At 41.2% G+C, this 23,400-nt stretch overlaps 1 protein-coding gene across 2 annotated transcripts; it reads right to left on the reverse strand.

Moving 5' to 3' along the window:
• Positions 1-449: 449 nt before the first annotated feature.
• mtm1 (myotubularin 1) lies at positions 450-22,280 on the reverse strand. 2 transcript variants are annotated; one of them, XM_083992840.1, is made up of 18 exons: positions 22,202-22,280; positions 18,703-18,810; positions 18,502-18,574; positions 13,546-13,640; positions 12,982-13,092; positions 12,108-12,209; positions 10,275-10,358; positions 9,387-9,536; positions 8,001-8,186; positions 6,982-7,164; positions 6,729-6,884; positions 6,585-6,632; positions 6,005-6,097; positions 4,488-4,601; positions 4,203-4,379; positions 801-1,820; positions 613-763; positions 450-553 (listed from the first exon to the last, which is right to left on the reverse strand). In XM_083992840.1, the coding sequence occupies exons 2-16, from the start codon at positions 18,760-18,762 to the stop codon at positions 1,638-1,640; spliced, it is 1,815 nt and encodes a 604-aa protein (XP_083848966.1). In that variant the 5' UTR covers positions 18,763-18,810; positions 22,202-22,280; the 3' UTR covers positions 450-553; positions 613-763; positions 801-1,637. The 2 variants fall into 2 exon arrangements, with proteins under 2 accessions (XP_083848966.1, XP_083848965.1); XM_083992839.1 differs by having other exon boundaries at positions 801-1,823.
• Positions 22,281-23,400: the final 1,120 nt, after the last annotated feature.

The following is a 23,400-nucleotide window of genomic DNA, read 5'->3' on the forward strand; positions in this document are numbered from 1 at the left end:
CTCAGACTCTCAAGGTCTTGACCCTTCAGGCCTCAACTCTCTAGGCCTCAGACCTCAAGGTCTTGACCCTTCAGGCCTCAACCGTCAAGGCCCCAGAGGCTCCAAGTCTCAGACTCTAGGCTAAAAGCTCCAGGCCTCAACCCTCAAGAGTCAAGACCTCATAAACTCTAGACCTAAACCCTCTAGGCCTCAGACCATTCAGGAGTCAGAACCTCCAGGCCTCAGACTCTCAAGGCCTTGACCCTTCAGGCCTCAGAGCCTTCAGACCTCGACTCTCCAGGCCTCAGACCCTTCAGGCCTCAGGAACTCCAAGAGTCAGAACCTCAAGGCCTAAGAAACTCCAGGCCTTGACCCTCTAGGCCTCCGACACTCAAAGTCTTGACCCTTCAGGCCTCAATCGTCAAGGCCTCAAAGGCTCCAAGCCTCAGACTCTCTCGGACTAAAAAACTCCACAACCCTCCAAGAGTCAGAACTTCAAGGCCTAAGAAACTCCAGACCTTGATCTTCTAGGCCTCAACTCTCAAAGCCCCAGAGGCTCCAGGCTTCAGAGACTCTAGGCCTCAACCCTCAAGGCCTCAGAGCCTTCAGATCTCGACTCTCCAGGGCACAGACTCTCCAGGAGTCAGAACCTCAAGGGCTCAAAAAGTCCAGGCCTCAAACCCTTAAGGCCTCAGACTCTCCAGATCTTGACCCTCTGGACTCAAAAACTCAAGGCTCTGACATCCCTGGCCCTTAGACCACTCAAGGTCTTGACCTTCCAGGCCTCAGAAACTCCAGGCCTTGACTTCCAGACCCCAGACTCTCCAGACCTTGACCCTCCAGGCCTCTAGAGCCTCCTGCAGCTCCTCGTGGGACAGGGGCCGAAACACTCAGTGCAGCGGGTCGGAGGAAGTGTGAGAAGTGAGAGTTGTAACGACATGTTGATTAGCATCACGCTTTGTTCACAGAGGAATGCCGGCGGCCGCGCAGCAGGACACAGGCAGGAGGAGACGACATGCCGAGTGTCTGTGTGTCTCATGTACGTATCTCACTTTAACTCATTTATTGCTCTGATTGGGGGAAAAGCTGAATGGTCGAGATCGTTTGGGTTCGAGGCCTAATTTGTTTCATTTGATCTTCAGTCTTTAGCTTCTTATCATTGTTTTTTATTAGGAAATGTCAGTAATTAGTAAACGATACCAACACACACACACAAACACATACGCCTCCATCCTCGCTGTGTCCTGCACCGCCGCCGCCGCCGTGTGTCCTGTGTGTTCAAGCCCTTTGAACTGAGAGCCACTGAATGTGTTTAAGGCTTCACTGCATGACAAGTGTGTGTGTGTTTGTGTTTGTGTGTGTGTGTGTGTAGGTGTGTGTGTAGAGAGACGTGTTGTGACAAAGGCCGTACTGTGACATATTGCATAAGTCGCCGCCATCACCTCCGTTGTGGTGTTAGAGTTAACCATCAAAGCTAAGTCTTATTAGCATCCTTAGTTATCACAGTTAGGACTGAGCAACACTAATTCATTCCCTGCGTGTGTGAGAGACAGAGATCAGAGTGAAAGACACAAGTGCAAGTCGACAAGTATATCAGAGAGTGTGTGTGCGTGTGTAAGTGTGTGTATAAGTGTGTGTGTGTGTGCGTGTGGCTGCCCTCAGAAGGGGGTTTGTAGGTGTGTGTATTGCTGCGACCGCGTGGAGGGCGGGGTGTTGGGGGAGGGGCTGTTGGGCAGGCGAGAGGAAGGGGAGGAGTCGGAGAGCTGCAGCTCCTCCAGCTTCTTCAAGTACTCGTCTCTGAGCGCCAGCAGCTCCTTGTAGCGCTGCTCCACCGGGCTCTGCTGCTGGACACACACACACACACACACATAATGCAAAAATGAAACAGATAGCAAAACAAATGTAAATAGATAGAAGTCAAGGTTTAAATCTAAACGTGACCAGTCCCTTAAAACCTACTTTTGCAGATTTATTTTCATCATCATAATGTGTTTCTGGCATCTTTTATTCCTCTTTTTGTTGTTTTGAATTGTAAGAGCCACAATTTATGGATTAAAGTTAAGATAAATAGTCTTATAAGTATTTTAATTTTATAGTTCAGAACGCTCCTTTAGTTTGAGTATTTAAATTACATCACAGACAGCTTAAAGCAGAAGTAAGTGGTCCGGTCGTTTTCGCTAATGCTGCGTTCCAGGCAGGCTTTTGAAATCGTAAATTACAGCTTCAAGTCACAACTTACGACTTTGTAGCGTTCCAGGCAACCCACTCGTGTTTTTCCGACCTGTTTTACCGGTAAAAGTCACTATAACGGCCACTCGTAACTTCCGACCGGTGAACTCGTACCAGATCGAACTGGTACGACTTCACGGTCGGAAAAATACGAGTTTCCTTGAACGCACCATAACAGTCCTCGTCGCTACGTCGCCACATTCACGGCGTCCCTTGGCTGCACACACAGCCCTGCATGCCGTTCTCTCTCCTCATTGGATAAAAACTGTAGGATACGATAAATGTTTTCTCCTCGGCTCAGAGCAGAGCAGAGGGACTGAGAGACCCGTGTTTCAGACCAAACACTCTATGAAAGTGATTGCTGTCGGAAGATATAACTATTTAAGACTTATATTAACACAAATATATCACTTACTTCTGCTTTAAGTGTTCAGATTAGAGCTGCAACAACGAAGGGAGCACCTAGTTTTTTCTACAGAGTGATGGGATGGATGCACATGAGTTTTCTTTTAGTAAACATACTTCTTTTTTTTTTAAACAGATGCATCTCTTTTTTTCAGTCTCATAATAACACCAACCTTTCTTGCATCTCATGAAGGAAAGCCACAATATGAATTGTTTTGTTTAACCTTATTGTCTTTATTTTATCCCTCACTGTCTGAAATATTGTCTGTTTCTATTGTTTTTATTTTCTATTCCTAATCAGCTGCTCTTACTTGTTTCATATTTCTTTTGACTTTTTATCCCTTATCTTGTATAATTCATTTTATCTCCTCTTATCTCGTAAATACATCATTACATCATAACATTAATCAAGAGTTCAAAAGGGTAGATGCCCTGCATAGCTCAGAACTTCACATTAGTGTCAGTCCATAGTGGAAAGAAGAGGTTCCACAGCACATAATGTACAGTAGTAACTTTAATGTCATTTATTGGTTAAAAGCTTGGCAACGCATTTCGCCACATACAGTAGGCTTCATCGGCCCCATAACAGTCGGTCCATATCAGCTGGTTTTTATAGGCTGATCATTTTGAAATCATGAGATTTAACTGCTGATGCGTATCTATTGGTAATTGATGCCAATTGGCTCCTACTAGCCCCTTGTCAGCTGCTGCCGATTCCACTGATTGCAGTAGCAGCCTATAAAAAACAGCTGATATGGACTGACTGTGATGAGCCTGTGTGGCGAAACGCGTTGTCAAGCTTTTAACCAATAAATTACATTAAAGTTACCACATTATGTACGGTGGAACCTCTTCTTTCTATCATAACGTTTGTGTTGTCAGGTTCTTGTATTAGCTGTGTTGTTCGGGCTTTTATAGGTTTCATATCACCGTCCCTGCAGAGGAACCACATCTTGACCATGTGACATCATGACAACAGAAAACTGAAACACTGACTCATAATATTTAGATTTTAATCTCTATATAATCATTAACAGTTTAGATCAAGACGTCCCACTGACCAGGCGTCTCAAACATGTTTTTCTCAGTAAATCTGACTTTAACTTTTTTGAGTTCCTGTTTGTTATGATCCGTTGCCGTAGTGATAACAATCCCCGATCGCTGACTGAGGAGCTTCTGCTTTCTCTGGTTTCTCACCAGGGTTATGTGAGTTTATCTCAAGTGGAGTTTTCATTTCAGAACGACTTAAATGCAAACTGGGGCTCACATTATATCAAAGAGTGTTTTTTATTTTTACATATATATATATATATATTTTTTTTTTCATAAGTTTTCAGTTAAGTATAGGTTTTTTGGTAACACTTTATAATAAGTACACATTATTAAGCATTAGTTAAGCATTAATTAATACTGAACTCTTCATTTATAATGCATGAACACTCATTAGTAAGTGGTTTATTATATACATACTAATGAGTATTCATGTGTTATAAATGATAAATTCAGTATTTATTAATGCTTAACTAATGCTTCATAGTGTGTACTTATTCTAAAGTGTTAGTGTTTTCTCTTCTCTCTCCTCCTCCTACCTGCTGTCGGATGCGTGGGTTCCAGCGGATGTAGTAGGTGACCCAGAGCTCCAGGTGGCGCATGCTGGCGACGGGGTAGAGGACGCGTCCGGACTCGGGGGTGTAGAAGGGGTTCAGGTAACTGTCCATCTTACTGTTGACCAGGGACCAGAGGGACACCGTCTTCGACCTCACCTCCTGACCCAGACAGAGACGGAGACAGAGACACGTGAGTTAAAAAAAACACAGGTGCAGGTGTGAGCCGCAGCCGGTTACAGCTGTTCCAGATGTTACAGCTGTTCTTACGTGCTGGTCTCTGGCGCTCTCGCAGTTGTAGAGGAAAGTCCCGAAGCGACAGCTGTAGAGGTGATCCAGGATGGTCAGCAGGAGGCGCTCGTTGAACTCGAAGGCTGTGGGGAACTGAGGAGGAGGAGGAGGAAGAGGAGTAGTAGTTTATTCAATCTTGTGAATAAATTGTTACACTCAGGCATCAATCAACAATCAATTAATTCAAACTTAATTCATAAATGTTACATAGATTGAAAAGGTGTAGGCTGAAGCTGTTCAGCTTCTAAGTGCCTACTCTTTAATTCTTCATGTCAGTTCAACTTTGGAGCTCTTTATGGTTTCAGTGCAACAGAAAGTAGCAGAAACCTTATAATCAATAGATGAAGCCAAAATAAATAAACAGTATTAAAGCTGCAGTCAAATCCCAAATGATCAGTCCTGTTTAGGGATGCACATTTTGAATTTTTTTTCTGACCAATAACCGACGCTCATTAACAGATTATTAACCATTAACCGATAAGATTACAACGCTTTAAATACACACGTGAGCTCTGTCTCAGCTGATCGCTGATCATATGGAGGTTTGATCGTCCAGTGTTGAACTGTGGAGCTGCAGGTGAACCGGCTGGAGAGCAGCGACATCCTCTTTTTCTTTTTTTACTGTAGCAGCGCCGTAGTTACAGGTGATTCACATCTATGTCCGTGTAGCTACATTTATGGTCTGACCTTCCTTCATGGGGGCTGCTGCACATAATATCAGTCCTCCTGTGTAACTTATAGCTGTGAAATATGACTGAAGGCGCGTGGAAGTCTGCAACGTGTCGACGACATAAGGAGCTAATAAAAAAATAAATAACCGATAGTATTAATCGGTCAAAGTTCTTGTTATCAGTTAATGGTTAAACTGTTAATCATGTGCATCCCTAGTCCTGTTTATAGCTTTCTATCACACTATGTCTTCATGTTTTTTAAAAACCGTGTTATGTTTTTGCTTCACCTGAGCCACAGAGATACCAAACCCAGATAAAACCACCAATTTATATTAAAACGTCTGATTCCTCTCAGAAACATTCAATCTGATCCATGAACACATAGACACATCGACACATCGGCGTTGAGAGTTTTTGAAGGCAGCAGAGAGAAGGAGGAGGAGGAAGAGGAGGAGAGAGCGCCTGGTGGAGCAGCAGGTTCAAACCCACGGCCCACGTCCAGTGAGTCAGAGTTTAACACGCTCATCAATCCAGCTCAGAACCAGTCTGATGTGGATCAATACATCTGTCCACATCTGCTTTATCATGTGTTTGACACTGTGTTGATCACAGAGGACAAAACCTGCGAGTACATGTTTTGCTTTGTCTTTTTTTCTTCTGAGCTCTCGACATCATTGAAACTGAATCCACTAGAGTTCGATAACAGTCAAATAAAATAATAATAAAATGAAACGTGTGCACTTTCCTGCTTCATACACAAAGAAATTCAGTCAAAATCAGTTTTTTTTTTAAACCAATCGACAAAGAGAGACGAGGTCGATTCACCTGTTTAGTCATCTGCCAAACGCAGTCTATGAACTGGACGAAGATGGGGGATCTGTCCTGGTCCGCGTGGTTCTTGTCTCCGTGACCTATCCTCTACAAACACAGACAATAAACAGGAAGATGAATCATTTATAAATCAATACATTTCTATAAATTTCTATTGATATGTTTTATTAGGTGCTATTATTTTATTTATAGTCTTTTATCCAGTCTTTTATCTTTTATATAGTTCTTATCATGCACTTATACTGTGATTTTATTCTATAGCTCCACTTGTAGTGTAGTGTACTGCCTCATTTGTGTTTATTTATTTTATTTTATGTTATTGTATGTACTGGTCTACGTTTTTAATTTTTGTAATTGTCTGGATGAGTGAGAGACACCTGAATTTCCCTATTGGGATTAATAAAGCCTATATCTATCAATCTCTATCTATCTATCTATCTATCTATCTATCTATCTATCTATCTATCTATCTATCTATCTATCTATCTATCTATCTATCTATCTATCTATCTATCTATCTATCTAAATACATTTCTTCCAAAGTGAAGATAATATCTGAGAAACTGTGACTTACCGAGGCAAATTTGTGTCCGAAGCTGATCCACTCCTTCTCTATCAGCACCTGCAACACAAGTTCATCGCATCAGGTTTGTTTTAACTGAAGCTCATGGAGCCTCTGAAGGTGTTTAGTTGTTCTTGTGTGTGTTGGACCTCTGACCTGGAAGCCTCTGAGCGTGCGGAAGTGGCTGTCCAGCATCAACATGGCCAGAGAGGTGAGCTGAGCGGTGCGGTCCCAGCCGTCGCTGCAGTGGACGACCACCGAGTTCCCGCTGGAGACCTTGTCTGCTACCTGGATGGCTCCCGACAGAACCAGCTGCTCCAACACACAGAGTCCAGATTAAAGACAATAAGAACAAGATGATGAAGCTGCACATGGATGAACGGAGGGTTTTAACTCCCTGCTCTCTGACCTTGACATGTTCTAGCCAGTGTGTGGACTCTAGACTGGACAGCCAGTGGGACTCCTCCACGTTGGGGTAGACGATGTCTTTGAGCTTCTTCAGGGACTCCCTCATGACGTGGATGTTCTGGATGTCCAGGAAGATCAGCTCCGCGTTCTGGTACTCGTCGCCCTCGTAGCCTCCACCGGTCGCCTGAGGACCACACACACCATGAGGAGAAGAAGAACAAGTAGAAGAAGGTCTTCTTCAACAACAAACTTTAGAGATACTTCAAGAAATAAAGGCCTAAGGGTGTTTTCAGACCTGTGGTTCATTTGCTTTGTTCGATTCAGCGGCTAAACCGATACAATTGTGTCTTTTGGGTCATTTGTGTTGACACAGTAACAGTCCCACATGGTCCAAAGATGTAAACAAGCATCATATGCGAAGCAACTGTTCTCTCATTGGTCAGAAATCTTACCTGGAAGGAGGAGGAGGTTAACGGAAAACAAAAAACATGGAATAGAGGTCTCAACGGCCCTGAAAATTAAAATCCCGGACCCAATCCGAGTCATTTGTGTAGATTTTCGGCCCGAACCCAACCTGAACATGGCCAAAAAAACAAAAAAGCCGACCAAAGTCATCCTCGATATATATTTTCGGCCCGTACCAGCATGCCCAATTGTTGAGAACCATTGAAGATCAGCGGCGCGTTGCATCGGTTGAGTTGATTACGTTCTAACTGCAAGTGAACCGCTCCAGGAAACAAGCCCAGACCACCCTCTCTAAGAGATCTCGGCTCGCTTGTTTTATCCCGTATTGGAGCGCGATTGCTGTGTTCACATATGAACCAAACGAACCGATCTTTGGGGTTAAACTCTCCCTGTTTTGGAACAACTGCTCCAAACGAACCAGGTCTGAATAAAACTTAGGAGAAGGTTCTGGCCCAACGGTGATCGTCTCGTTTGACTTTGGCCTTCCTCCAAAGGCTACCACCCCCTGATCTCCTACATATCTCAAATTCAGGAGTTCCTGTGTTCTGCTCTAACCTTGTTGGCCACAGCGTTGACGTTGGGCCTGGCGTCGTAGATGGTGAGCTTGGGCGTTTCGTTGGCCTCCCTGATCATGTCCAGGTAGCGCTCGTCGTCCTTGTTCCTCTTGCCGGACATGCCGACCAGAGGCTGGCTGCAGCGGACGATCACGGCCTGGTTCTCCCGGTGGATCCACGACAGAACCTGAGGAACAAAAACACAGAAGGACTTCAGAACTGAAAACCCTTCAAGCTTCAAGAACATCAGAGAAACAGCCTCTAGTTTCTGTGGAACGTCTTTGATCATTGTTGGGTTGGACCGACTGTTTAGTCCTGTGAACCACCACGAACACGTTGGTAGTTCTAGATCTAGAGTCGGTCCCTTTTGGGGAAGGTATCTATGAGCCTTGTTGAAGAACTCAAGTCTTCAACATCCTTTCTGTAGAAAGTCTTTGATCATTGTTGGGTTGGACCGACTTTTTAGTCCTGTGAACCACCACAAAGACTTTGGTAGTTCTAGATCTAGAGTCAGTCTTTTTTGGGGAAGGTATCTATGAACTTTGTTGAAGAACTCAAGTCTTCAACAGCCTTTCTGCAGAAAGTCTTTGACCATTGTTGGGTCTGACTGACTGTGTGGACCTGAGAACCATCTCAAACACTTTGGTAGTTCTAGATCTAGAGTCGGTCCATTTTGGGGACTGGTTGGTATCTATGAACCTTGTTGAAGAACTCAAGTCTTCATCTTTCTGTAGAAAGTCTTTGAGGTGGTTCTCAGGTCCAAACAGTCAGTCCAACCCAACAATAATCAAAGACTTTGGTAGTTCTAGATCTAGAGTCGGTCCCTGTTGGATACTGGTTGGTGTCTATGAACCTTGTTGAAGGACTCAAGTCTTCAACATCCTTTCTGTAGAAAGTCTTTGACCATCGTTGGGTCAGACTGACTGTTTGGACCTGAGAAACATCTCAAACACTTTGGTAGTTCTAGATCTAGAGTCGGTCCCTGTTGGAGACTGGTTGGTATCTATGAACCTTGTTGAAGAACTCAAGTCTTCAACATGCTGAGGTTTAAAAACACTGTCAGGACAGACTCTCACCTGACTGTAAACATCTGAGATTACTAACATGGTGATAGAAACTGTAGTAGTTCTGTTTTGGAGTCAAAACAAAAGGACAGACCATGACTGAGTTTCAGGTACAGCAACAAAATATGAAACCCAAACTTCTTCACACACAACTCTCAGTTTTGTTTCTGCTCTGTAGTATGGTGACTGTCATTTCAGTATTTCGATATTCTGTGATATAATTCAGGCGCCAGACGAGTTTGTGAAGCCTGATATTCCCATGAGTCAGAAACCTTCAGGTACATTATTATTAGATGTTCTGTAGTTGAGACGCTGTAGCTCACCGGGATGCGTCCTCTGGACCTGAAGGTGGCCACTCTCCGCAGGTCTTCCTCTTTGCTCTTGAAGGGCACGGCCAGCACAGTGGGGTAGGTGTCGCACAGCTCGTAGTTCTTATTGATGAACGTGATGCGCCACTTGTTGTTGGGTAGACCCTACAAGAGACAATCAATAGAGTCGTCAGTGTTCAGACCTGTTTTCCTGTTTTATCAATAGTAAATATACATTAAATCAATTTGTCCCAATGTCTGGGACCTGGGACTCCCACATCGGTATAAAGATCTGAAGAGGCCTTTTGGTTTTGAGGTGAAAGGTCTTCAAGAACTGAAAAGACGTCCAGTTGCCTTCAACTTTGGCACCTAATGACGTTTCTAAGTAATTTAACCCCGTAGCTTTACATGACTGAGGTTTACAATTACACATAAATAAATCATGTTTTGTTTAGTTTGGTTTTAACACAGCACAGTGACATGAAATGGGTTCGACTATGCTGAACATGGTTAAGGTTTGTCCCAACTAGGGGTGTATATATTGCAATATGCTACTGTATCAATTCTTTGAAGCTCTGTATCCAAAGTTTATCAATAATTTGCATGGTGACGGTGGATTTGTGTTGTATTTGAGCCTCCAACCAATGGTCTTTTGTTCAGGTTGCACAATAACTAGTACTATGAAGAAATACAAACACAGGTGCAACTGTTCTGAGCCTGAATGTATGCAAATAAACTATATTTGTTGGTGTATTCAACATTTTGTGTTCTAACTATGATGAGTAAAAAAAAAAAACAGTATAATATCTCAGTATATCATGTCGTCAACGCTCCTTAGTTGATATCGGATCCCTTGATTCTTGTCAATACACAACTATAATCCCAACACAGCATCGTCCTCACCTGGCGTCTGAACTCCTCTATGGGTTTGTAGATGTTCCAGCCGTTTTCTCCGTACTTCTCCTGACTCACGTAGGCAAACAGAGGCTGCACAGAAGCACACAGATAAACACACACAGTCAGTTTGATCAGATCTATGAATCATCTTCATTGTTTGTTCTTCTACCCATCTTGTATGTACAGGTCTCGCTTGCATAAGAGATTTCTGATCCCAATGGGACTTCCTGGTTAAATAAAGGTAAATAATAAAATTGTTGGAATTCTTCTGTGACATTGTGAAAAGATCAAACGTTCAAGACAGTCAATTTATAATAATGTAATGGTTTATAATAAAATGGACTTTCTCTACAGAATATCTTTGTCGCCACAGTCAGACTCTGAACCCGTCGATGGACAACCTGTGTGTCCGTCCATCCGGTTCTTTTGGACACAACATCTCAGCAACATCTTGAAGGAACTTTCTTCAAACATCTCTCAAGCTTTCAGAAGGAATTGAGGACGAACTGATCAGATTTTACAGAATTTGGTGCATTCGCCGGAGTTGACGATGGTTTAACTAGATCTTCGTGGTCACATTTCAGAGGTCAAGATGGATGGATCCAGACTTTAGAGGCAGGTTTTAGATGAGACAGTTTCGTGTCCGTCCTGTTGTCTGTTGTAGAAGATGAACAGGACTTTTATTTCCCTCTGCTCAGAGATGAACCTCCTCCTCCTCCATCATGAAGCTCAGAGCTTGGCCGACGTCCAGCGGAGCCTGGAGGTCGTTAGCAGCAGTGGTGGACAGTAACGGAGTAAATTTACTTGAGTACTGTACTCAAGTACATATCCAGAGGATTTGTACTTTACTTGAGTATTAGATTTCTTTGGTACTTATTACTCTTACTTGAATACATTTCCAAGACAAATATTTTTACTTTTACTCGAGTTAATTTCTAGGAAGGCTGAAAAGTACTTGTTACTTTCAGGTCTGCTCTTTATTTTTCTAAAATACTATTGAACACAAGCTGTGTTTGTCAAAGAAGGAACCCCTAACCCCTAAAAGCAGAACATCAGTGCAGCTGCTTTCAAAGAGTTCATTCTCAGAAACAAGAGTTAAAAGCTCCTTACATTCATTTAGAAAAAATTCTAGTAATTCATTGATGTGAAAAATAAGAAATTTACTCTTACTTTTAAATTTAAAAGCATGTACTTTTGGATACTTAAGTACCTTTAAAAGCAAGTACTTTTTTACTCTTACTGGAGTAACATGTCGACTGAGCTACTTTTACTTGTAAAACGGAGTAAATTTTGACCAGTAGTATTTGTACTCTTACTCAAGTACTGGGGTCGAGTACTCTGTCCATCTCTGATTAGCAGAATGAACGTTAACGGTTTTCATCGTCTCTTTAAGCCTCAACCAGAGACAGAAGAGGAAGAAGTACTCGAGGCTCTGACACACGTTTGATCTCACACACACACAGATACACTGATATTAGCAGGCAGATGTAGCTGCAGTGTGGGCGGGCAGGTGTGTGTGTGTGTGTGTGTGTGTGTGTGTGTGTGTGTGTGTGTGTGTGTGTGTGTGTGTGTGTGTGTGTGTGTGTGTGTGTGTGTGTGTGTGTGTGTGTGTGTGTGTGTGTGTGTGTGTCTCATCTCTGCTTTTCAGCATTAGCATGAGTCCTGGGTGGTGAAGCAGTCGGAGGTCGACCGCTGCTATAAATAAACACACGGAGCTTCAGCGCTCATCATGAAGACGACGGTGGAGGCAGCGGCGGCTCACACGGAGCAGAAACAGGTGTGGAGCCACATCTGTGTCATGTGACCTGGTGTCTGCGACGTGATTGGACCGTGACTCACCAGACCGTGGGAGAGGGGGAAGGCGTGTCGGAAGAGCAGCTCGAAGATGTCTCGTCTGCTGTGGCCTTCCTGCTTCAGGGCGAACCGCAAGTTCCTCATGTCCTGACAACACACACACACACACACCGTTAACACACAATATTACTAACAACACACACACACACACACACACACACAGGTAGCACACATTTGTCATGGCCACCACACATTTATTACTAACAACACACACAGAGATAAAGACTGGTTCATTTGTGTTGGGGTTAAATTGATATTTGTGTTAAATGAAATAAAAAAACAGGGGGAAATGAAAAAGGTTACAAATCTAAGTGTCTATAAATATAAAACATTATATAATGGAGAGAATTTAAAATTTCATACAGACCAAACCAAATATAAAAAAAATATATAATATTATCAATATACAATATAATTACTGTGTTTTTTATGTTTCAGGTCTGTATAGATAATTATATTGCTGCATTTTCAGTTTTTGTATGTAACTCAGGAATCAGCAACTTGTATAATATGGCAAACAAATAGATATTAATATAAAATAATCATAATAACACATTATTATCATTATTAATAAGTCATAAAAACTGGATCTGAAGCATCTAATTGTATCATCTTGATCTGTAACACTGCAAATACACAAATTGTAGGACCAGTAAACTTCTCTTATCTAAAATATATCACAGATATTATATTACACCGTTTGATTATTGTTTAATATTGGATCAGAGAGAAGATACAGATGTGACGTCAGTTGTTTGGTGGTGTTCACATTTCAAAATAAAAGCATACTGAGCACAAACACTGTGTTTACTGTAAATAATATAGATATTAATACTAAAGCACACACACACACACACACCTTGCAGGTGATGTCCAGGCCGTAGGAGTTTTCTCCTCTGCTCGAGGCTCCGCCCATCTTCTCCACCCGACCGATGGCGCCCAGAGGAACGTCCAGTGTCAACGCCACATCCTGCAACACACACACACACACACACACACACACACACACAATGACACGTCGCCACGTCAGCCAATCAAATCCTGTGCACTCAGTAAAAATTACAAAAAAATCATGTTTCCTCTTCACCTAATTCTTAACCTAATCATAAGTTTCAGTTTGATCGTTCTCCTGAGCTCCAGTTGATTATTGTTGTTGTTGTGGATTCACTGAACGACTGAATGAGTTTCTGTTCTCAGTGTTTACATGAGTCAGTCGGAGGTGTGGTTCACATACAGGATCAGGATGGAAACACGTCGGTCTGAGCCGCCAGGAAAAATCCTGTTTGACCTGACGCACGCACACACACACACACACACACACACACACACACACACACACACACACACACACACACACACACACACACACACACACACACACACACACACACACACACACACACACACACACACACACACTTACCGTGTCTGAGCTCTTGAAGTAGAGTCTGTAGTTGGTGATCAACACTTTTCCTTTCACGGCTCCGCTGAATGGACAGATGTAGATGATGTCTTTATCTGAAAACACAAACATGACACTTTGTTTTATTTTGTTATTCTATCATTAAACTAAAAACTACTTTTTATTTTTCAAAATGCTTCATTATTTAAATCATTTTCCATTTCATCTTATCTAAACTATCAAACTAAGCTTCAAAGGAACAAAGTGTAAAAGTCGTAGTTAAACGAGTTCACAGTGTCATAAAACTGTCACAGTAACAGTCAATGGTCAAATTAGGATGTAATAAAGTAGTAAAAACAACTCATACACTATACTTTATACTTTAGTAGGTTCTGTGGCTACTGCAAAAATATTAAAACCTAATATTTTAAATATCTGATGACACAGAACTAAAAGAAGTTGTGATTTTTAGGCGGTAGTAGTAAAAAAGTAGTGGTAGTAATCCATATTAGTAGTATTAGTAGAAGCTGTAGTAGTATTATAATAGTATAAGTGACAGTAGACCAGTAGGAGTGGTGGGGCGGCATGGTGGCACAGTGGTTAGCATTTGTCGCCTGTCAGCAAGCAGGTTCTATGTTCGATTCCAGTGGTAGGTTGGAGTCATAGACTGTAAAAAGAATGGACGTAGCATCTGTGACGTCACCCATTGGTTTTGGGGAGTCGTTTTTGTGACTCAAATATGGCGGCCTGAACAGCGCCATGTTGGATTGGCCGGCCGAGAACCCGCCCACTGGCCTCGAAGCAGCTGTCCACGGAGCTGCTCGGACCTGTCACTAAACGTTTCCGCGCCCTAATTGGCCAGAGTTTTAACCTAATAACAGTAAAAAAAAAAAAAAATTCACCCCCCTCAGAGTGTGTGCGGGGGTAGAAACTATCGATTGAGAAAAAAAAACGTTCTGACACCAGGCTTTTAACATGTTTATTGAGGATGTAAAGTCGGCGATTTTAACATGGGGGTCTATGGAGAAATGCTGCTTTCTGGCACCAGCCCCCAGAGGAAGCCGGGGGGATTGCAGTTTTTTGAACGTGGAAGTGAGCTTCACTTCTCAGACCCACAACTGCCCCCTTGGTTGGAGTAGAAGTTATATTAGGCCTAGGGATGTCACGATTACTTGTTTTCACAATTAATCGTGGTATTAAACGTCACAATTAATTAATCGTAAAGATTCCTAAATACCGTCACTTTCCAAAAAAGATTATGTCAGAACCGTATCGGCAGATGTGCAGCCAAAATAAAGGTAAATGCACAGATACTGGTCCATTTATCTAACGTAACATTGAATTGGTAGGAATTTAAATGTTAGCGTGTCATTTGTATTGTAATAAAACAACGAAATAAAACAAAAAATTATTAAAATAAACGTAAATTTGGTATTGATGACAATTTATGACCTGAATATTTCAAACATTTCCCCTGGGGGGTTAATAATTGGTCATATATTAATAGATACTTGAAATATTTTGTGTAAACAATGAGTAATGTAATTATATTTTGACTATATTTGATTTGACACATTCATAGTGTTGTGAAATTAATGAATGCATAATAATCGTGATAATCGTAACACCGTGATTATTTCACTGACAATAATCGTACCAAGAAAATGTGTAATCGTGACATCCCTAATTAGGCCAGTACTGATAGTAGTAGTAATAGACAGTAGAGGCAGCGAAATGGGAGTACTGTTGGAAGTAGTAGCAGTAAGTGGAAGTAACAGTGGGCTAGACGTAGAGTGGTGGGGCGGCATGGTGGTACAGTGGTTAGTACTGTTGCCTCTAAGCAAGAAGGTTCGATTCCAAGGGGTAGGTGGTAGTAGAAGTAACATTAGACCATTGGCAACCAGTAGTAGTTAATAGTACTACTAGCAGCAGAAGTATTGTAGTGTGTTTTGTCATTGTCAGTGTTTGATTCCAGGGGTAGGTGGTATAGACCAAATCTCCTTGTTGTTTACATTCTACTTCTGGGTAGAAAACCAGCACGTAATTTGAATGAGATCAATAGTAACGAACGAGAGTTTAGCTATATATCATATTTTTCACGCCCTATCACCGTTTAGACAAATCTGAAATGATTGAAGAAACATTACTACTTCTGTGTGTGTGTTTTGTGTTGCTATGTGTTGTATTTATTCAGGTTGGGGGAATCACAGTGTCTAGAAAGCATCAGTGGCTCAGCTGACAGGGACAGCTAACGGCGGTAGCTAAGCTAACGGCGGTAGCTAAGCTAACAGCAGGACGTCAGCTGTTAAAACCCTCCCGTTGTGGGACACGACATGAAACTACTCCAGTTAGCTCAGTCATGTTGTAACTCAGATATCCTCTGGAGAAAATATTTTTTCATGGACCGTTTATTGAGTCACTGAGTTATTAAAGTTAAACAGGTAGCTAACCGTTAGCCCGGCTAATCTATGATAACCATGACTAATTACACAAATGTGCACACGTAAATAGTAGGCTAATGTTTGTCCAATCATTGGTTTTATAAACTTTACAAACATCAGATTAGTCTAAACGGCGATATAGTGACATGAAAAAGTAGATAAATATAGCGAAACTCTCGTCCGTCACTATTGTTTGAATGCTGGTTTTCTACCCGGAAGTAGTTGTAAACAACAAGGAGATTCGTCCTATAAGTAATATTAGTAGTATTGGGCCAGTAGCAATAGTAGTTAATAGTATTTGTAGTAGCAGCAATCATAGGTAGTAGTAGATTAATACTTATTAGTACTAGTAGAAGTAATAGTAGGTTAGTAGCAGTACATAGCACCAAAGATACTCTATCTATAAACCCAATGACAAGCTGCTCTAATTATATAAAATGGTTCAGCTACACTTCCTGTCTCCTAAAGTGGGCGTGGTCACCGTCCCGCCGCCTCGTGTTGTGAATGTGTGTGGATTTATAAAAGTTGTTAGTAGAGGAAAGTGAGATATTTATATTTTTCTTATGATAACATTACATATTTACACAGCTAACAGTCATATTTAGAGTTATGAAAATGAACTAGCACGGACATTAGCGAGTGTTTGTTTGATCAAAGTTAATTTTCTACTGAAATTTGTCATTTTTGTGTCAAAATGTTCAAAAGAGATGTGGCTTGTGAAAAAAATAGTCCAATATTGACTGTGGGGCGAAAGAATCGACCATAATCTGTGTTAGACTCAACACCTGCAGCTAGTCTCCAAAAAGGGGCGGAGTCATGGAGAAACCCACATGACACAGAAACAGGGGAACTGAGTCAGAGCGGAGCGTCTTGGTTTCTAAACCATCTTTGGTGAAACTTCAGAGTAGTAGTGGTTAGAAGCTGCAGGAAGTGGAAGTAATAGTAGGGTTGTAGGGTGGTACAGCGGTTCAGTGGTTAGCAGCACTGCTACTCCTCGAAAAAGTAAAGTTCTGTGTTCGAATCTAGGTGAAAGTGGAAGTAACAATAGCTGGTAGTAAATAGTACTGGTGGTATCAGTAGTAGGAGTAGCAGATTAATAGTTATTAGTACTAGTAGGCAAGGCAGCTTTATTTATATAGCACATTTCGTACCAAAGGGGCAACTCAATGTGCTTTACATAAAAACAAAACATTTAACAGTAAGAATTGGAAACAGGAAACATTAAAAACTTTGTACTGTTGATAATATTTGACCTTGATATATAAAAATTAAATTATGCCAATAAAAACAGTTGTTCAAAAAAAAAAAAAAAAAAAAAAAAGGAAACATTAAAAACATACATTTTTTAAAAATTAAAATAAAACCCAAAATAGTAAAAATTGGAAACATTAAACATACAAGTAGAAGTGACAGTAGTATTAATATCGGTTGGTACTGGTATTGGCATTGGTATTGGTAGTATAAGTATTACTATTGGTGGTATTAGTAGTAGTATTGGTATTGGTTGTAGTAGCAGTAGTAGATGTATTGGTAGGGTTGTAGGGTGTGTATGTATGTGAGTGAGTGAGTGAGTGAGTGAGTGAGTGAGTGAGTGAGTGTGTATGTAATTGTGTATCTGTGTGTATAGTTGTGGGGGTGGGAGGTTTGGGGTTTTCACGGTGTTTTGAATTGTTTTGTTTTGTTTTGTTTTGATCCTCTGTGAGGCACTTTGTGTTACATTGTATGAAAAGTGCCATATAAATAAAGTTGATTTGATTTGATTTGGTATTGGTATTGGCAGTAGTAGTGGGGCAGATAAGCTAAAGAATTGTGCGTTTTAATGACTAAAGCATGACACTTTCAGTATTTAAATTATATTTAATTATTATTCTCTATTGCAATAATATATTAGTGATCCTTAACAAGGAATTTCTGAAAAATAATGCTTGCAATCAACTCGGGATCCTGAAAAACCACTAGTTTGACCCCTCACAGGTTACTTAAGGCCAAATTAAACAGTTCGGAATTTTCGAAAATCTGGTTACAGGTACCCCAGCTTTGAGCAGTTTTTTAGGGGGTTTCCCACAGGAGTTGAATTTCAATATTTTGATACATGATATTACACACCTTCTTAAACACAATGGTGAAGAAATTCCTTGTTAAGGATCACTAATATATTATTGCAATGGAGAATAAGGCGACAAAAAGTGAAAAAATGCAATGGTGAGGTCAAAGACCCCTAAAGACCCCTAAAGGTCAGCCACCAAAGTGGTTCCACCTCTGAAATTAAACCTTGGGGTGTGTAGATGAAATACTGAAAGTTTAATGCTTTAGTCATTAAAACGCACAATTCTTTCCATATATGAGCTTATCTGCCCCACTATAGTAGTAGTAGTAGTATTGGTATTGGTAGTAGTATTGGAATTGGTATTGGTATCAGTAGTAGTAGTAGTAGCAGTACAGGTATTGGTAGTAGTAGTAGCAGTAGTAGTAGTGCTATAGGTAGTAGTATTAATATTAGCATATGCATTAGTAGTAGTAGTAGAAGTAACTGTACCTGAGATCCTCTCCTCTCCAGGCAGCAGAGTGACGTCTGCTAACAACTCCATCTTCAGAGACTCTCTGGAGGTCTGCACACACACGCACACACACACACACACACACACAGTTACATCATTAAAGTATTCATGTAAACTTGACGGCGCCCCCTGCAGCCGTGGAGTGTAACTACAACTACGGCGCGGTTGAAGTTACTCACACTGGAGATGTTGTGTGTGTCCAAGGCATTGGAGTTGTAGACTGAGACTGGTGAGGCCATAGCTCAGGGAGGAGGAGGAGGAGGAGGAGGAGGAGGCGCTTCCACAGGCTGACGGACACACAGAGAGAGACGATGTGTTACATGATCAAAGACCAATAGTTCAATATCTGACATCCTAATCAGCTAATCTGTGGTTAAATATAAACTAATAACATATAATAATAAACTAATAATCATGTTCATTGAACTGCGACTGAGATATAAAAGGACTCGTTTGACGTAAAGAAAAGCAAAAAGAAAAAAGGGAACAAACAGTTTCTAAATGAGCGGCAGGAAACAGTCCGATCAACTCAGTGATTAGCGATCAACAACACACCGACAGTGACAGTGGGCGGTTCCTCAGGGCCCGTTGACCTTTGACCTTTGACCTCTGACCTCCAGCTACAGACAGTTGGGTTGAGTATAAGGTCAGGTGAACAGCAGGTGCTTCGGTGGCTGTTGTGGTGAATTAAACGCAGCGCTGCACCGTCACGTTACCAAACCAGTGGAACCAGTTTGTGGTCAGTCGCTCGCACCAGATGAATGAAAACAGGCCTGGGCGTGGGTCAAAAAAACTCCCATAATGCAACTCTTCTGGCATTATTTATCCTGACTTATCCCACTCTTTTATTTTTTTTTAATTATACATTTTGGGCTTCTTTTTTTTTAACTTTATTTTAGACTGGAGGAATGACAGTACAAAGGATCGTCTAGGTCGGGAGTCAAACCGGCGATCATACTTTTACTTTCACTTCTTTTCTTTTTTTTTTCCACCATTTCTGTCAATTATTTTTGTGACTTTGTTAAAAAGTGAAGTTTAAATAAAGTTTGTTATCAAAACGCCCACATTCACCTGGTTTAATAAAGAAACTTTCCTCCATAGACCATTAAATGACTGAAAATCTGTGATCAAATCAATGAATCAATGAATCAATCAATACATTTTTCCTCTAGTACCAAAATAAAACTGGATCAAAACTAAAACTGTGTTAAAAAAAACTTTAAATCAATTTGAATGAAACCTTTATGCAGCAGAAACGACAGCATCAACAGAAAATCAAATGTCTAAACTCCACCACTACACTGTGACCTGACACCAGCAGCAGCAGCAGGGGCTCATGTGGCACCAGTTTGATTCCCAGCCAGCGGCACCATTTGCCACCCATCAATCCCTCTCCGTGCACTTCCTGTCTCTTCTACTTCTACTCTCAAATTAAAGCCATAAACATGTATAAAGAAAATATCTCGCTCCCCGCTGAGCCGCTCTGACTCATCACAGCAAAACCTGCCAGAATACTTACAGTACATTATTTTTTCCATCCAAGTTTTTATAATTTTTTTATTTATTTTATCAGGGTGTTGCTGGTAAACACACGGCGGTCGGACTCGGTGGTGTCGAAGGCCTGAATCCATCATCGACTGATAATTAATCTGCTGCTGCTTCGACCTTCACACACAAGGTCACAGAGAGAGTGGCTGGTTTACTGAAGCACTTGAACGCACCATCAAAGTTTGAATCCCATAATGCACAAACATAGATATATATATGTTGCACAAAAAGCATCAAGTCAAAGTTCTCAGGAGGACGTTGCTGCTGCTGCATCATCACCTGCACACGTTGCCGGCGGCGACCAGAGGCCTGAAACTTCCTGCATCACGACCGTGTCGAGTTTATAAACCCCAACATGAAACCAGAGGAGAGGAGTCTCTGCTTCCTCATTCTCATAAACGCCTCTGACGGCAGCGTGAAGAGCTCACCGCCGCCACGATTTTATTTATAGTCGACTTCATCTCGACAGTTTTTTATTTTAATTATTATTATTAGCTTTAACGCATCACAGCTTCCTGCAGCGGGTCAGAGGTGGACGGTAGGCTACTGCACAGGTAAACAGCACCTGCTCTGACGGAGGAGGAGAAGCTGTAACCATGGTAACTGCACATTAAAAAGATGTCACCTCGGAGGTAGATGACACCAAAAAAAAAAAAAGAAAAGAAAAGAAAACGACGTTGCAAATGTGACTGAAGCTCTTTTTTTTTTCTTTCAGGTTTGCTGTGCTGCAGCAGATCAGAGCTGCTGCTGACGAACCACGATCGATCAATAATATATTGAACGTGCAGATGTATTGATCCGGGTTCCAGTAAATTAAAAAAACAGCAGAGAAGCTGCAGAGTCTGAATGCACTGACCGAGAAAACGGAAAATAAAAATCTCAATCATGTGCTGATTAGGATTTTGATTTCCTTCTCATTATGATAATTTACGTTGCTGTGACTGTTGTTTAAATTCAGCCAGATAAAAGGAGACTAGTCAGGATTAAAGTGGGAATATTAGAGTTTCACTTTCCATTGAAATAAATACTAAGATGAAGACGACTCACAGTGTTACAGAGAAAACGGAAAATAAAAATCATCATGTGCTGATAAGGATTTTGATTTTCTTATTATTATTATCATTATTATCATCATCATCATCATTTACGTTGCTGTTACTGTTGTTGTAAATTCAGCCAGATAAAAGGATCAAAGTGTCAGGATTAAAGTGTGAATATCAGAGTTTCATTTTCAGTTTAAATGAACAGAAACATAAAGATGCTGATGAAGATGATGCTGCTCTGTGACATCACACTGTAACACTAATTTCTACAGATTTAAACAGCGACCTGCTCATTTTTCCACTAATTTTCCACAGGTAGCATCAAAACCAATTTTCCACAGGTAGCATCAAAACAAACATATAGGCTAAATAAACTCGTTAGGTGAACAACAACATCCACATCTGTCCCACATCAGCATCAGCAGCAGCAGCAGCCTGTGACCTCTGCCCTGAGCCTCAGTGATGATGATGATGATGACTAACACAACGTATTAAGAGAAAGCAGTGACACTTTGACCTCGTGCACTCACACAATAACAACAATAAAAACAAACAACACACTGCAGACTACAGTGAGGAAGCTGGACCTGTGTGAACCGGACCAGTTTGGACCAGTTCACCCACTGGGTCCCACGGTGTGCTGTGCTGTGACCCAGTGGTTTTCCACGGACTGACAGCTCAGCTCTCCCCGGGTTTAGGCGCTCGGAACACGGACTCTCTCTGTCTCAGAACCCGGTCCGACCCTGGTGGTTCTGTTCCCGGTTCTTCTGCTCTAAACTCTCGGACCCCGCAGGCGGTGTGGGAGCAGAACAAAGCTCCTCCAGCCCCAGCAGCCCCTCAACTCAACTTTTCCAACTTGGCCGCTCCAGCAGTAGCAGCAGCAGCAGCAGCGGCGGTTGCAGCTGTGTTGGAGTTGACCAGGAAATAGCAGAGGCCTAGACGGGGGTACACGGCGGCGGCACTTGCTCCAGCCGGAATTCGGGGCTGTTTCGTCGGCCACAGAGCTCGGGAAGCTCCGGGAAGCGGCTCCGGAGGACTCTTAGCGGGGACCGAGAGGGACTCACCGCGGCCAAATGTCGTTACTTACCCGCAAAGTGCGATTCTCCCGCGGCTGAATGTCGATCTGTTTCCCTCAAGCCACAGCAGGAACTTACTCTCGTCACGTGTCCGCCTGTCATGGCGCCCATTGGCTGCTTGTCAAACTACAGCCCGCAAGGCATCATGGGAGACGTAGTTTCCCAGGCGGATGCCATGTTCCACACTTTGTCATATTATTAGACATGAAAGCCTTTATATATTGTATAAAATAAAATAAATGAGATAAAATAAAAATAAAAATAAAGTTATAAAAAATAAAATAAAACTGAAAAATGAATAAATAAAATTAGGAATAAAATAAAATGAAATGAAAAGTAGAAAAAAATAAAATAAAATAGAAAAATGAATAAATAAAATAATATAAAATAGAAAAATGAATAAATAAAATAATATAAAATAAATGCACAAATAAAAATTGAAAAATTAGTAAATTAAATAAGTCACATGAACAAAAACAGAGAACTGCAAATATCATTATGACAGGTGATGTTCTCTGGTTTCAGACACACGATCTGCTCGGTCAGGAACAAAAATCATGGGAGACGTAGTTTCCCAGGCGGTTGCCATGTTCCACACTTTGTCATATTAGACATGAAAGCCTTTATATATTTTTATTAAATTAAATAAATGAGATAAAATAAAATAAATAAGATTAAAATAAAATAAAACAGAAAAATGAATAAATACAATTAGGAATAAAATAAAATGAAATGAAAAGTAGACAAAAATAAAATAAAATAGAAAAATGAATAAATAAAATAAAATAAAATAAATACACAAATAAAAATTGAAAAATGTGTAAATAAAATAAATCACATGAACAAAAACAGAGAACTGCAAATATCATTATGACAGGTGATGTTTTGTGGTATCATCAGACACACGATCTGCTCAGTCAGGAACAAGAAGGCAGAGTGGTAGAAGTTATAACTTGTGTGTGAGATTAATAAGTGTTTCACAGCAAAACACTCTGAACTTTACAAAATGCTGTTTTGTTATTTTACTGCCATACCCCTGAACTGCCTCCACCCTTTGTCTGGTCCGGTATCAGAGATATATCCACCACAGAGACAGGTGCAACAAAAACTATAGTCTTTATTAGAGGGAATTATTTGGTGAGGGGAAAAAAAAAAGGACATCCAGGATCAGCATGCGAAACACAACACACTCGAGGAGAGACACTGCATG

Source organism: Trachurus trachurus (assembly GCF_905171665.1).
Source record: "Trachurus trachurus genome assembly, chromosome: 18".
NCBI classification, from domain to species: domain Eukaryota; kingdom Metazoa; phylum Chordata; class Actinopteri; order Carangiformes; family Carangidae; genus Trachurus; species Trachurus trachurus.

What these genes read in the sequence shown, in the direction of transcription:
- mtm1 (XM_083992839.1), bottom strand. Translation starts at nt 18,762, where the DNA reads ATGGCCTCACCAGTCTCAGTCTACAACTCCAATGCCTTGGACACACAC. An exon ending in TGGAGAGGAGAGGATCTCAG is followed by an intron (nt 13,641 to 18,501) that starts GTACAGTTACTT and finishes TTGTGTTTTCAG; the next exon opens with ATAAAGACATCATCTACATC. An exon ending in ACTTCAAGAGCTCAGACACG is followed by an intron (nt 13,093 to 13,545) that starts GTAAGTGTGTGT and finishes TGTGTGTTGCAG; the next exon opens with GATGTGGCGTTGACACTGGA.